Genomic DNA, 13,643 nt, shown 5'->3' with positions numbered 1-13,643 from the left:
CTTTCTTATTTTTCTCTGGTTCCCCAAAATGTGTAAAAATGCATTTTTTTCTGTAGCAAAGAGGAAGACATGATTGGCAGGAAGTGTAATGTGAAGAGGGAAACTGGGAGTGCCCTCTCCCCCTGCAGGGCCGATCATTGCCGCTTGCAGCTGTATTTTATGAATCTTCGTTGAGATGTTAAGGCCTGTATCTGTATCCTGTTACATGTCTGAATATAAAATAATACAGACGGCATTTCTATTTTGAACTGCTTAGCGGTCGTTTAATCGCGTTTTTCCTATGATAATAATAACAATAATAACACTGGTTGACTTACTTTAACACAAAAGAACGAAAAGTTTTACAATTTAAGTCGTTCGTTTTTGTCCAGCAGAGGGCGCGTTTTCATGTGCTCGTGAACCGGAAAGACATGGGCTTCACCTTGGCTGTACACAAACCATGCAAAGGCGCTCATTTGGTTTTTACCTTAAGGTGTGCTCTAAAATCTTGATGTAAATGGTACTTTAGAGACGTGCATCGCTACTGAAACGGAAGGACGATGAAACAGGACGTGAGGATACTTTTGTTAGGGGAACGTAAGTCCTGTTCCTTGACATTTCAACACAAAGCTAAACACTAGCATTATTAGCAAGAACCTGTAGCCTACATAGATTGTTAAGATGATGTTTGTAACACTTTTTAACCATTAAAACTTGAAAGTAAAACCACAGTTAATAAACCAATAAAATGAGTAGATGACACTTTGAAGATATCTTATTTTATAATCACTTCTCAGTATGGATCGGTATTATCTTAACTAAAGTTTTGGTTATATAGGCTGGAAACATCGGCCGCTGTTCGGTTGTAACGACTAACCAATTTCACAACATATTACTCACTAAATAAGCCATAAGAAACGAAAAACAACACAAACTTAATAGTTGAACTCCACAGCATTTTACATGACAGATTAAAATGTCTGCAAGAACGATAACATGTAAGTCTTATTCTACTGCTGTAACCAACCTCTAAATTATTAAATATAATCTCCTTATCGCATCATAGAGATGGATTAAATTATGTAAAACAGTATTTTTTTCTTTTTAACAGCCCAAGTTGGGAAGACCTCACTCATCATGTCTCTGGTTGGAGAGGAGTTCCCAGAGGAGGTGTGTCCGTGTGTTGTATTTCAGAATAAGTACCTTACTATAACAGATGAGTTAATCAGTATTGACTATATATCTGTGCTTATGGGAAAAATCCACAGTATATCATAGTGATCCAGTCTCTGTGCCCACTATGGGTCATTCCCAGTTTGTCTTCAGTGCAAGGTGTATGTAATATTCTGAACAGGTCCCTAGCAGAGCAGAGGAGATCACCATTCCAGCTGATGTGACGCCAGAGAAGGTGCCCACGCACATTGTGGATTACTCTGGTAAGTAACACTGGGTCTTATTTGCTCTGCACCATTTAGATAGTATTGCAGCAAACTATGAAACATATTCAAACTTTTTCATATTTTGCTGCTTCAACAGAAAAAGAGCAGACTGATGAAATACTCAGAGATGAAATTGCTAAGGTGAGCACAGATAATAAACTTTAGAAAAATATACCAGATAACTGGAAAAAAGTATAAGTCATCCAAATACTGTTTTTGTATTTCTTTCAAGGCTAATGTTGTCTGTGTTGTATATGATGTTACCAATGAGGAAACTATAGAACAGGTAATGGGCTCAATCCAACCTAATGAAGATGCTTTATGTACTCCTTGTTTGAACAACATCTTTGTTTGCTGACCTTCATTTCAGATCAGAACAAAATGGATCCCTTTGGTGAATGGAAATGCAGAGAAAGGAAACAAGTATGTTCCTATGATGACAATAACAATCATTTTTATATTTTTATGTTCGTAAACTACTGCAAGGACAATAGGTTTTAGTTGGATGAACAAAACTTTATTTTCCTCTCAATTCGTAGGATCCCTATTATACTAGTCGGAAACAAATCTGACCTTCGCTGTGGAAGCTCTATGGAAACTATTCTTCCCATTATGAACCAGTTCTCAGAGATTGAAACGTGTGTTGAGGTGAGTTTGAAATGTCCAATCTGCTGTAATCTTTTATGTGTTACATTAACTAAAGGTACATGCTCCTAATCATGTATAAACACTCACATAAATGCCTTTCTCTCTCGCTCTCTTTCATTCTTGCTCTCTCTTTCTTTCTTTCTCTCAAGTGTTCAGCAAAGAACCTAAAAAATATTTCGGAGCTGTTTTACTATGCACAGAAGGCAGTTCTTCATCCAACTGCCCCTCTTTATGACCCCGAAGATAAGCAAGTATGGTTCTGAAATACAGTAATATTAGTTTAATGTTTGATACATTATTATCATTATTATTATTATTATTATTATTAACAGTTCTGACCTTTTATGTTTTGGTTCTCAGTTGAAGCCTCTGTGTGTACGAGCCCTTAGCAGAGTTTTCTACATTTCAGACCAGGACAATGACCGGATCCTTAGTGATGCAGAATTAAACAGTTTTCAAGTAAAATTATATTTATTTGAAAAAAAGTAAACTAATGTAATCTGCTATAAAAAATAAATAATATAATTTGTTCTAATGTATGTAGAAATCTTGTTTTGGGAATCCTTTGGCACCTCAAGCATTAGAAGATGTGAAAACTGTGGTCTGGAAGAATACCAGCGATGGAGTACAAGACAATGGCCTGACTCTAAACGGTGACATCAATATGTTTGAACATATGACTTCAGAACATATTGTTCAAATGTCGCACGTATCTGGTGACTGAGCATCGTGTTTCACTTTTCAGGTTTCTTGTTCCTGAATACATTATTTATTCAAAGAGGTCGACATGAAACGACTTGGACCATCCTTCGTAAATTTGGTTATGATGACAACTTAGAACTGACTGACGATTATCTTTATCCTGAGTATGTAAACTTCTCTTCATTTTTAATTCCATTTAGCTTCAAGTGTTGAAGTGTAGTTGTTTGTTTTTCTTAGGCTGCGGGTTCCTGTTGGTTGTACAACAGAGCTCAATCATCGTGGTTTCCAGTTTCTTCAGCAAGTATTTGACAAGTACGATGAAGTACGTGACATGGGCATGAATTCAGATTTATAAAATAATGTTTTATTTCTAACCTTTGCTCTATTTGTTTTTTTCTCATAGGACAAAGACTCAGCTTTGTCACCAGAAGAACTTAAGAACTTATTTTGTGTATGTCCCTACATGCCATGGGGCCCAGAGGTCTACAGGTCTGTCCCGACATCAGACAAGGGTTTTATTTCTAATAAAGGCTATCTATGTCAGTGGACGTAAGTGTAAAGGAAATTAAACTTCATTTGATTAAGTGCAAAAATCCACAAATCTCACAAACACCATCTCTTCTCTCAGACTTTCTGCATACCTGGACATTCACCGTTGCCTAGAGTACCTCGGATATCTAGGCTATTCCATACTCACTGAGCAGGAGTCCCAGACTGCTGCAATCACAGGTGCATGCTCTTTTTATGGTTACTTAACTGATTCAAATACATTACATCAAGTTTGACTTGTGTACAAGGTTTCTCCAGGTCTCAAAAACTCAAAAAGCAAAACTTTATGAAAGCTCAAATATTTGGTTTGGGAAGTTCCAGATCTTAATCTTTGATCTTATTTTAAGAAAATTAAAAAAAAATCTGTCAGAGAAAACAAGCCATGTAAAATTATAAGCAAAAAGAACCATATACTTTTACATAGTCCCGTAAGGGCCCATATTATGCCATTTTCTGATCTATGTTATAATGTTGTTCCCTCATCACGAAGTTGTGTTTTGTTTCATTCCCACATGTTTAAATATGCAGGATTTGTGTGTTAGAGTTCTTCTATCAAATGGAAAACATTCTGTTCCACCTTTTTGTGTCATGTGGTAATATTCCACTGTCTTTTTAAATGCCATACACCCTCACTAGAATCATTTGGATGATTTCAGTCTTAGAATTGCCAACCTCTTTTGAACTAAAGGTACAAGATAGCTGTTAACTTGAAAACTACCACTTCATGACATCACAGGGTGGAGCAGAGCATTCTGAGCTTTGGAAATGTAGACAGACTAATAATAAAGGATTACTCAAACATTTGTGCATAACAAAACACACAGATATGTTTTTGATGAGGTAACATCATTACAAAATGGCTTAAAGCTCACAAGAATCCATTTTGTGTAATATAGGATCTTTAATGGCTGATTTTGCTTTCTTCTTTGTAGTAACACGTGAAAAAGAGGTGGACTTGGAAAAACGTCAGACTCAACGGTCTGTGTTTCTCTGTAAAGTGATTGGGCCTCGAGGGACAGGAAAATCGGCCTTTCTCCAGGCTTTTATCAGTCACAACACAGTGGTACGGCAATGCCACCACCAAAAATATAACATTCATCTAGATTGTCATGTAATGGAATGCTATTTTCTGTTTTTGCATTTACAGAGTAAGGAAAAATCCAGCAGTGCCTTTTCCCCTTATGTTATAAACACCATTCAAGTCAGCAACCAGGAAAAGTATCTTATAGTGTGTATTCTTAATCCTGTTTTACCTTTGCGTGAACATGACCATTGCACCAGTCTGAACATGTATGTACTGTCATCTGAGCAGCTCCATGAGGTGGACGTGGAGGCGGAATTCTTAAAGACGTCAGATGCAGCCTGTGATGTTGCCTGTCTCATGTACGACATCAGTGACCCACATTCATTCGACTATTGTGCCAGTATTTACAAGGTGAGTGTAATCTGGAGTTATTTAAAAAGATACATATACAGTTACTTCTCAGGGCTGGTTCATCAGTGTCCATACATATTGGCCTTGTTTCAAGAAGCAGGTTTATTCCAAACTCAATTTGTTAACCCGTAAAAGAGCTCAACTCAGACTTTTTAGTTTCACCTGTGAAGTGAGCCTAAACCCTGAGTCAGTCGCCATGCTAACTCACTCTGTGACCCTAACCTGGTGCAGAGCAGGTTTTATTTGTCTAACCCTAAGTTTAACCAGAGTCTGCTCCTGAAGGAGCTGATTGGTCAGTCAGAGATGGAGCCAGGTGCACTTGGTAAGGCTTGACAAGAATTGAATTACTGGATTTGTATTAATTTATACTTGACACTTATTTTACTCAAATACATCTTTCATCACTGTATGCACTTTAGATTACTCGTACTATTACATACCAATTCATGTATACTTTTAAAATTGATTTATATTGGAAACATTTAAATACTCAATGAACTATACAGCTCTCAATATCTTAGATTAGTTAAAAATGGTATTTAACTCATTTTAATTTAAACATTGAAATATTAAAATTACATTTTTAAACTCTTATTTTGTATTTTTTATGCAAGTAGGCTGCAACTAAATTATTTGGGCCTCTAGAGCAGGGGTCACCAACCTTTTTTAACCTGAGAACTACTTTATGGGCACTGAGTCATACGAAGGGCTACCAGTTTGAGACGCTCTTCTGAAATAAAAACTTTTCTCAGTTTGCCTTTATTTATACATTATTAATAATTATAAATGATAATCATCTATGTGAACACACTGATCATGTTGCAAGACACTGATCACATTAATGATTTCTCAAAATAATTATCAACAATGAGCAAGGAGGGAAACAGATTCAGCAATTTAACTTTACTAGTCTTAGTAATTGTTAAATTTCCAGATGACACTTACATCACTACATCTCATAGGAAAAGTGTCCCATTTTTTCACTATCCACTGACAAACAATTTTAACAAAACATAAATAATATACATTGCACCATGTTTCATAAAGTTATCAATTATGTAATGTTAAAGAAAAATAAGATTACATATTTTTAAATAAATCTCCGTTGCGTTGTGTGACTTTTTCACCGGTGTCGTGAAAAAAGCCTGTTTACCCAAAGCTGCGTTTAGCTCTGGGCTTGTTCTGCCCATAGTGCGTGGGGAGTGCGCGTCCCCGTGGGGAGTGCGCGTCCCTGTGGGTACTTAGTGTGGAGTTTTATGAGACGTAGTGAAGTGTCCCTCCACATTGTGCCGCTTTGCCGTCACCACAGTCGCTCCGCAGATGAGATACACGCAGGTTTCTTTTACAGTCTTAAATTGTTGTGAAAGTGATCTTTTTATTTTCTACCATGTTTTGGAGTAAGAAACTGCATTCAGCGCATCCTCACAGCGCTTGCGAGCAGAGCACTGGTTTTGTCACGCGCACAATACTGACCTTTGAAGTGAGTAGGTCAAAGTTCACCTTAACTTATCTAAACTTCACGTATAATGAACATATGTTTAAGATATTGTCATTTTAAAATCTATATAAACGCAAGGGTGATAAAAAATGATAGCAACAGAATAAAATTAAATTTTAGATGCAGCTCATTAGTGAGTTGTGCTATTTTTAGAACCGGTCTGCGGGCGACTCATGTGGCGCTTGGGGGCGACATGGCGCCCGCGGGAACAGTGTTGGTGACCCGTGCTCTAGAGTAATCTTATTTGTATCTTCATACTAAAATAGTGTAAATTGATTAAACAATGTGCTCCTCCAAATTTCTTTTATATTAAACCTGACTGATCTGTCCAAAGCATTTTCCACAGTCTCATGACTTCCTGTCCCTTTAAGATGGAAGCCTCCTCGGGTTTACCGTTGTCATGGTGAATGCTCTTTTCTGGGATCCATTGATAGTCTTGTGTCCTTTGCTTAGCACAGGTTTAGAGCAGATTTAGAAAACTGAGAGATGGTTAACCCTGTTTCATGAAACAGACCATCTCAGGTGAGAATATCCCTTAAACCCAAGATTTAGTGAACATCCTTTGTGAAACGGCCATATTTTTTAAAAGCTTTTAACCATCTTAATTTTTTTCCTTTCTGATTCACACATTCAGTTGTTGTATTTACAGTAGAGTAATTCATGCATGTTTGAGTCATATGGTCCTCAGCCAGATCATCTCTGCAGTTTTGAACCAGAGTTAACGGACTTGTTTCTTAAGTCGTTTTAGATCAATATTGCAATATAAAATGTCCAAAAAATCTAATTATCCACCTGTGTCATATATTATAACTATATCGCAGACAAAAGCATAAATTAAATTCAAGGTGTATGTTTCAGATTTATAAACAGAAATATAAGGACTAATGAAAATATTTTTTGTGCAAGTGCCTGCCCTCTTTTGACCAATCCATCCAGCCTCTAATATAAATCCCTGAAACTTATCCAGTTTCACAGTAGTGCAGGATTTATTTCACCCACCAATATGTGCACAGATGTCTCATTAAGTTTTTGTTGTTTCATTTTCCATTACAGCAACATTATATGGAGAGCAACATCCCATGTGTAGTGGTGGCCTCAAAGGTGGATCTCCCTGATGTAAAGCAGCTCCACGGGATGACACCAGCAGAGTTTTGTTATAAACACAGGCTCCCTGCGCCGCTGCCTTTCTCTCATCTGTTCTTTGATTCAACAAGCAAAAACATCTATAGCAAACTGGCGTGGGCAGCAGTGTATCCGTATGTTCACAGCTATACAAGTTCACTCAGAAAATGCAGTATTTTGTATTCAAAGTTCTTTCTATATCCATTGTTTACTACAGGCACTTGAATGGATCAGACATGAGCCACACTTCATTCTGGCTGAGGGTGGCGCTGGGCTCTGCTGTCATTGCTGTTTTGGGCTTTTCAATCTACAGAGCTGTTCGACAGAAATGACCAACAATCAACAGAGCTTTATTTTCATCTAGACCAAATGTCCAAGACCACAGCCTCTTTGCTTCTTCAGCTAGGCATCATATGTCAATTCACTTTTTTTTTATCCTGTCAGACTTCCTTTTTGCCACATACTTCTCTTGCCTTACAATGTATTTTCAGGCTGAGCTGTTGGTACCATGATTGAAAGAATGCTTGATTCTTCTGGTGCTTTTTCCAACTGAGAAAATGTACTCACTTTTATCTGCCAATTGATAATGCTGAGACTGAATACATGCAGTGTTTTCATAAGTTCTTATATCTCAAATGCCAAGACTATTCAGAACATACCCCAAAGGTGCACCAAGTCAAGCTATTAGCCCGTAGTTGCCTGCCAATGATTCCCTGTGCATTTATAACAGTCAAGAGAAATGCAGAATGTTCAAACCGCCAAAAAGATTTACACTAACCCTCAAAGTTTTGCATGGATGTTAAAGATGAACAATTCTTACATATCCATATTTCCATTATAAAGTATAAAAGAGTGATATAAGTATTTGGAGTTTGGTAGAAGGGCAGGCAATTTATTTATTCTTTAATTTTAATTTTTATGTAATTTTCAATTATTTCATTGCTTTTATCAATTTACCTTTGTTCTGATGTATGAAAATAATATCTTAATACTTCCATTTGCCAACAAATCTGTTTAGTAGTTAGTTACATTTAATTGAATTGGTTTTCTTACTGAATTGAAATTGAACTGATTGAATGCTTAATAAATGACCAAACAAGACCTGGAAATTGAACCACTTCCCTTGGAATAGAATGGTTATGTGTATTTTGCTTTTAATGTTAAACTTTGTTATTATGGAATTTTTTGTATTATTTGTGTTATATGTTAGACAAACTGACTAGCGTATGTGATTTGCAACCCTGCATGGTTTTAACTCTTAAAAGTTAAACTTTTATGCAATTTTTCTGATGTAGGGTCTCCCACCGTATATCCTGCATGGAGATTCTTCCACTTATCCGGGGATGGGTGTTGGCAGCAGTTTAAGCAGGGCCTCACAGACTTCCCTCAACCCAGACACTTCCTCCCACTTTTCCCAAGCCAGTCAAGAGACATAGTTCCCACTACGTGTCCCCGGGTCTTCCTTGGGGCCTCCTCCCGTTGGGACATTCCCCTAACACCTCCCCAGAGAGGTGTCCAGGAGACATTTTGAAGAGATGCTTAAGCTACCTCCGCTGGCTCCCCTCAGCGTGGAGGCTCTGCAAAAGAAGCTCATTTCACCTGCTTGTATTCATGATCTTGTCCTCTTGGTCATTACCCAAAGCTCATGACCAGAGGTGAGGGAGAGAATGTCAATTGGCCGGTAAGTGTCCCATTTTATATTGTAAAGCTCTATAGAAACAAAGCAGGTGAGGCCAACAAACTAAGTATAAAAAGATACACAACTGAATAAGTGGGTAAGTTTAATATATCGTGGAATTACCTCTTCACCTGAAAAGTTGCACAATGCACCTTTAAGTGCATTTACCATAGAACTTAAGACAGATATTGAGACCCCATAACATTTGTATTGTCAGGATAAAGGGACTTGCATCATGAGTTTGTCTGTTTCATGTGACGTCATGCCCCAGCCTCCTGGCAGTACTCCCGTCACACCACCAGGGGGCAGGATTGGATCGGTGTCGAGACCATGGATCTTTTGGTCGAGATCCAGCAGTGGCATGTATTTTGGGTGTGTCCTTGATCAACCTGCGGAAAGTACGTGCATCCACTCTCCTATAAAGTATATAAAAGGCCAGATTTAGAGAATTTAAACCCATTCGTCAATTGGCACTAGTTAAATGTGTTTTGAAGTTTTCAATTATTTACCTGATTTAATTATGCCAATCCCATTTCAAAAATGTTGTTTGAAACCTATAATTAGGCCTAGGCTACAGCATTTATTTCAATCAAATGTTTGTCCTTTGATTTGAAAACTTTATCAAGCATTGATGCAAGTAGATTGGAAGCGCCTATTGATTTAGATGATTATTGATTAATTATTTACACTTGTTATAAGCATGTTTTATATGACCTCATTTAGCTTCTATAAATTTTACAAAATAGTTGGTTCTGCTGTCTGTTAATACGGTTAATTGTTCAAGACACAACAAAATAACATCAACTCTACAAGATGAGTTTTATTTGAATAGTAACAGTCTTAAAAGTGACTGAACACAGTGATGTTGAGTCTTCAGACATGAGGACATTTACAGTATGACACTTAAATAATTACTATGTTGTCCACTGTCTATGGGCTGCACAAAAGCTCAACAATGCTCACAAAGTTAAACATTTTATTAGAACTATGTACAGGATAACTTCTCAGAAATTTCTGAATCAGAGTTAACAGTGAAATCAGAGCCAAAGGAAATTCTACAGCATATGCCATAGTGCAATGGTAAAGATGTAAAACATATCAGATCAATTTGCATGAAACTTTACAAAAATAATGCACATACAAAAACACGTCCATATTATTTACAGGTCTCTGACAGTCCTTCACTTCTTCTTGGCAGTCTTGGCTGTCTTTTTGGAAGACTTTGCCTTGGGTTTTGCTGCCTTTTTTACGGGTTTTGCCTTGGGCTTCGCTGCCTTGGGCTTCTTTGCTGGTGCTTTTTTGGCTTTTGCGGGGGTTGCCTTCTTCACGACTTTTTTCACTTTCTTTGCTGGCGCTTTCTTGGACTTCTCTGGAGTTTTGGCCGCCTTTTTGGGCTTAGCCGCTGCCTTCTTGGCTTTAGGGGGCTTCGGTGCTTTCTTTGGCTTGGGTGCAGCTGGTTTACTGGGCTTTTTGGAGTCCTCAGGTTTGGAGAGCTTGAAGGATCCAGACGCCCCGATGCCTTTGGTGTGTTTGAGCATCCCGGACGCAACTAACCTCTTTAGGGCAAGTTTAATCTGCACATCAGCATTGTCCCCCACTTTGTAGTTCGCCCTGACGTACTTCTGGATGGACTGACGGGACGCTCCGCTCCGGCTGGCGTCGTCCACAATAGCAGCTTTAATCATGTCCGAATATTTGGGATGAGAGGCTGCTTTCTTGGGTTTGGCTGCCTTCTTGGCTTTCGCTGGAGTTGTCGTCTCTGTCATGGTCACTTTGAGTTTTTTGCTCAAAAGTAAAAAATCTTCAAAGTGTATTTTTTTTACCGCGCGGGATAAACTGGTGAAAACGATAAAGTCACTGTCTGTAGGACCCTTGCAAAAAATAAACCAAAATGCAGGTAGTGTTGAAAGTCTCCCGTGTGCGCGTGATTAACTTAAGCGTGTTGGTCTACGGTGCGCGCGTGAGTCTATGAAGGCACGCTGCGGACGTGATGGAGAACACCAACTGCCAGCAGCTGATCTAGCGGACTCCATGGAACTGGCGCCGTCCCGTTTGTGTTTCTTCATCCTCTTACTACTGACAAATTTAAAAAATACAGCCACAAGACAAATCTCCAAACTATCTCGACTTGTTGCGAGGACATTAGGCTTTGTGTGGTTATAGTTATCCTGTTATGTCTGCTTCTCTGAACAACTTTTATTCCATGAAAACCGAGTGGAAGTAACGCGTGATGTGAACAATTTTCCACAATTCGCGTTAAATTGACCCAAACAGAAGGAATTTGGGAACAAATCTCTGATTGCTTATCAAAATCTAATCTATGCTGAAAGGGGTGCAGGCAGTTTGTTTGGTGTATGAAGCCGTTTTCGCTTTTAATAACACCGTACATTTTCTCAACTAACACAGTCCGGCCATTGACTTTGAATGACGTGGTCGAGATTATTTACTGTTAAATGCCCTATAAATACATTTTAATCGCATGTAATTTATGGATGACATTTGTGGCCATATTATGCGTCTATACATGGCACAATTTAGTCGTTTGGTTTTGTATTTTTGATGCTTTAAGGACAGAATGGCTTATTCCCATCACTATGGCAGTAGCACTCGAGCTCCATTGTCAGGAAAGTTGCCAACACCTGTAAGTCTTATTTTAGGGATGCCATTTAAGAAAAATGAAAACAATGTTTCAGATTTCAGTGTAACAAAATGCTATAGAGTCAGATCTTTGTCTACTTTACATGCTAGCTCGCAGTGTAAGCAAAGCACTTGAGTGCAGGCAGAGGGATGTGATGTGTTTCTTTTGTTCAGGACCTGGTGCATCAGTGGCCACAGCAGGTTGGATCACATGCTCTCATATGTTTTATAAGGATGTCTAGTGCTACTGTAGTAAAGTAATATCATACAAAGGCATGTTTAGCAAACTTTGCAATATTTCCCACCTCATGATTGTTATTTATACCGAGTATGATGTTATTCCATGCAACGCCATTTTGATTCTTAATGAGAGTACATAGTAAGGCTTACATGACTTTGTGTAGTCAATTTAGCATCTGTTGGAATTTTTTAATGCACCTCCAATTACAATGTTAGTTATCATATATTTAATAATGAACAACACGCATTTTATTTTGTAGAAATCTATTCAATGCACTCCTTCCAAAATGTGTTATTAATTCTTATAGCCTACAATTGCCTGCCAAATGTTAGTGTAATCATTTATGTGGAGCTTTTCTTAATTTAGTTGTTATATGAATTAATTGGGCTAATCAACCTGTGCTTTATGCACCGTTATTGTTTTCTTTCTCTTCCCCATCAGTCACTGAGCTGAGAAGTTTGTTGGGTCACAGGGGTGATGTTAGTGTTGGTTAGGTGCAGCGTTCGCCAGCACGTGCACAATTGGTTTAATGAATATAATGAATGGGAGACACAAAAAAAAAAAAGGATTGTTTTTGATCTGAAAAGACAAAATGTGCTTACATGCACACATACATCAAATACATTTTAAAAGCGATTTATAGCCTGTATATATCATTATATAAAGTTTGTATACACATAAAGTAGCCTACAGTTTGCCAAGCCCACAATGGAGTATTACATTATAATGGGTTAATGAATGGGAACTAACCACATTTATGATTACCCTACTAATTTGGATCAAATTAACTGTGTAGACTACTGCACGGGGTATTTTGCAGTGACAGTGGGAGGAGCTATTTGTGAAGAAATTGAAAGACGAATGAGTAATTAGTGGAGATAAAGGGGTGAATTAAGTGAGTTGTGTTTATTGCCTGCTATGCAAAACTGTAACGTATAGACGCAGTGCATGTTTAGTGTTTATGAATAAGGCACCTTCATGCTGCTTTTGTAATGGCTCAGCTTATTATGGCTTTCCATTTTGGCACAAAGATCAACTCAATGTTTGCAATTTGTCCTTGTTTAGGACTGAACATCCACGGCGTGTCCCTGTGTGTGGTGCATTGACTCTACTGCCTGATGGTTTTGTGGAGAAGTGCACTGAAGAGGCACACGAACAGCGAGCAATGACCCGCTCTGACCACTCCCTCCATCCACCGACAGAGGGACGTCCTCCATTTGGACACACGACATGACGCTACCATTTCACCGCGATTTACACTACAAAGACATGGCCTGGTGGCACATTATTCACTTAATATGAGTTAATATATCAAAATACAGTGATACAGTCATTTTCGACCTGAATTAAACATCACAGTGCCTGGCTATTTAAAGGTTGTCGTTCAATTCCCAATTAGATGATAACATTATTATCAGGCATATTAATACGAAAAGAAATATAAATGGGAATATATATATATATATATATATATATATATATATATATATATATATATATATATATATATATATATATATATATATAATTTCATTTAAATAATACTTTTGACTGCATTTAAAGGGTAATTTGTCTTTTTAGTGCTCCAAATCATCTTTGCGTCACTTAACTTTTCAAATTCTTCAGATTAATTAGCAAGCAAGCCAAACAGGTTCACCCATGTGACCAGTTGCTGTTGATCACTGTTGGTTTTGTGTGGTAAAAATAATTTAAGA

General features: G+C 37.8%; 2 protein-coding genes across 2 annotated transcripts; one reads left to right on the top strand and one right to left on the bottom strand.

Moving 5' to 3' along the window:
• Window positions 1-389: 389 nt before the first annotated feature.
• On the top strand, window positions 390-8,484 carry rhot2 (ras homolog family member T2). Its single transcript, XM_033984840.2, has 19 exons — window positions 390-576; window positions 1,091-1,149; window positions 1,334-1,415; window positions 1,516-1,559; window positions 1,651-1,704; window positions 1,789-1,841; window positions 1,958-2,066; window positions 2,216-2,317; window positions 2,427-2,525; window positions 2,611-2,719; window positions 2,812-2,932; window positions 3,006-3,090; window positions 3,172-3,317; window positions 3,397-3,497; window positions 4,250-4,380; window positions 4,465-4,545; window positions 4,630-4,752; window positions 7,304-7,506; window positions 7,590-8,484. The coding sequence occupies exons 1-19, from the start codon at window positions 540-542 to the stop codon at window positions 7,702-7,704; spliced, it is 1,854 nt and encodes a 617-aa protein (XP_033840731.1). The 5' UTR covers window positions 390-539; the 3' UTR covers window positions 7,705-8,484.
• A 1,524-nt stretch (window positions 8,485-10,008) lies between these two features.
• LOC117387344 (histone H1.0) lies at window positions 10,009-10,993 on the bottom strand. The gene has a single exon (XM_033984845.2). The coding sequence runs from the start codon at window positions 10,814-10,816 to the stop codon at window positions 10,232-10,234; it is 585 nt and encodes a 194-aa protein (XP_033840736.1). The 5' UTR covers window positions 10,817-10,993; the 3' UTR covers window positions 10,009-10,231.
• Window positions 10,994-13,643: the final 2,650 nt, after the last annotated feature.

This window comes from Periophthalmus magnuspinnatus, chromosome 19, assembly GCF_009829125.3.
Source record: "Periophthalmus magnuspinnatus isolate fPerMag1 chromosome 19, fPerMag1.2.pri, whole genome shotgun sequence".
Classification (NCBI taxonomy): domain Eukaryota; kingdom Metazoa; phylum Chordata; class Actinopteri; order Gobiiformes; family Gobiidae; genus Periophthalmus; species Periophthalmus magnuspinnatus.
The sequence above is the reverse complement of the archived record's forward strand: the minus strand, read 5'-3'. Positions and strand labels throughout refer to the sequence as shown.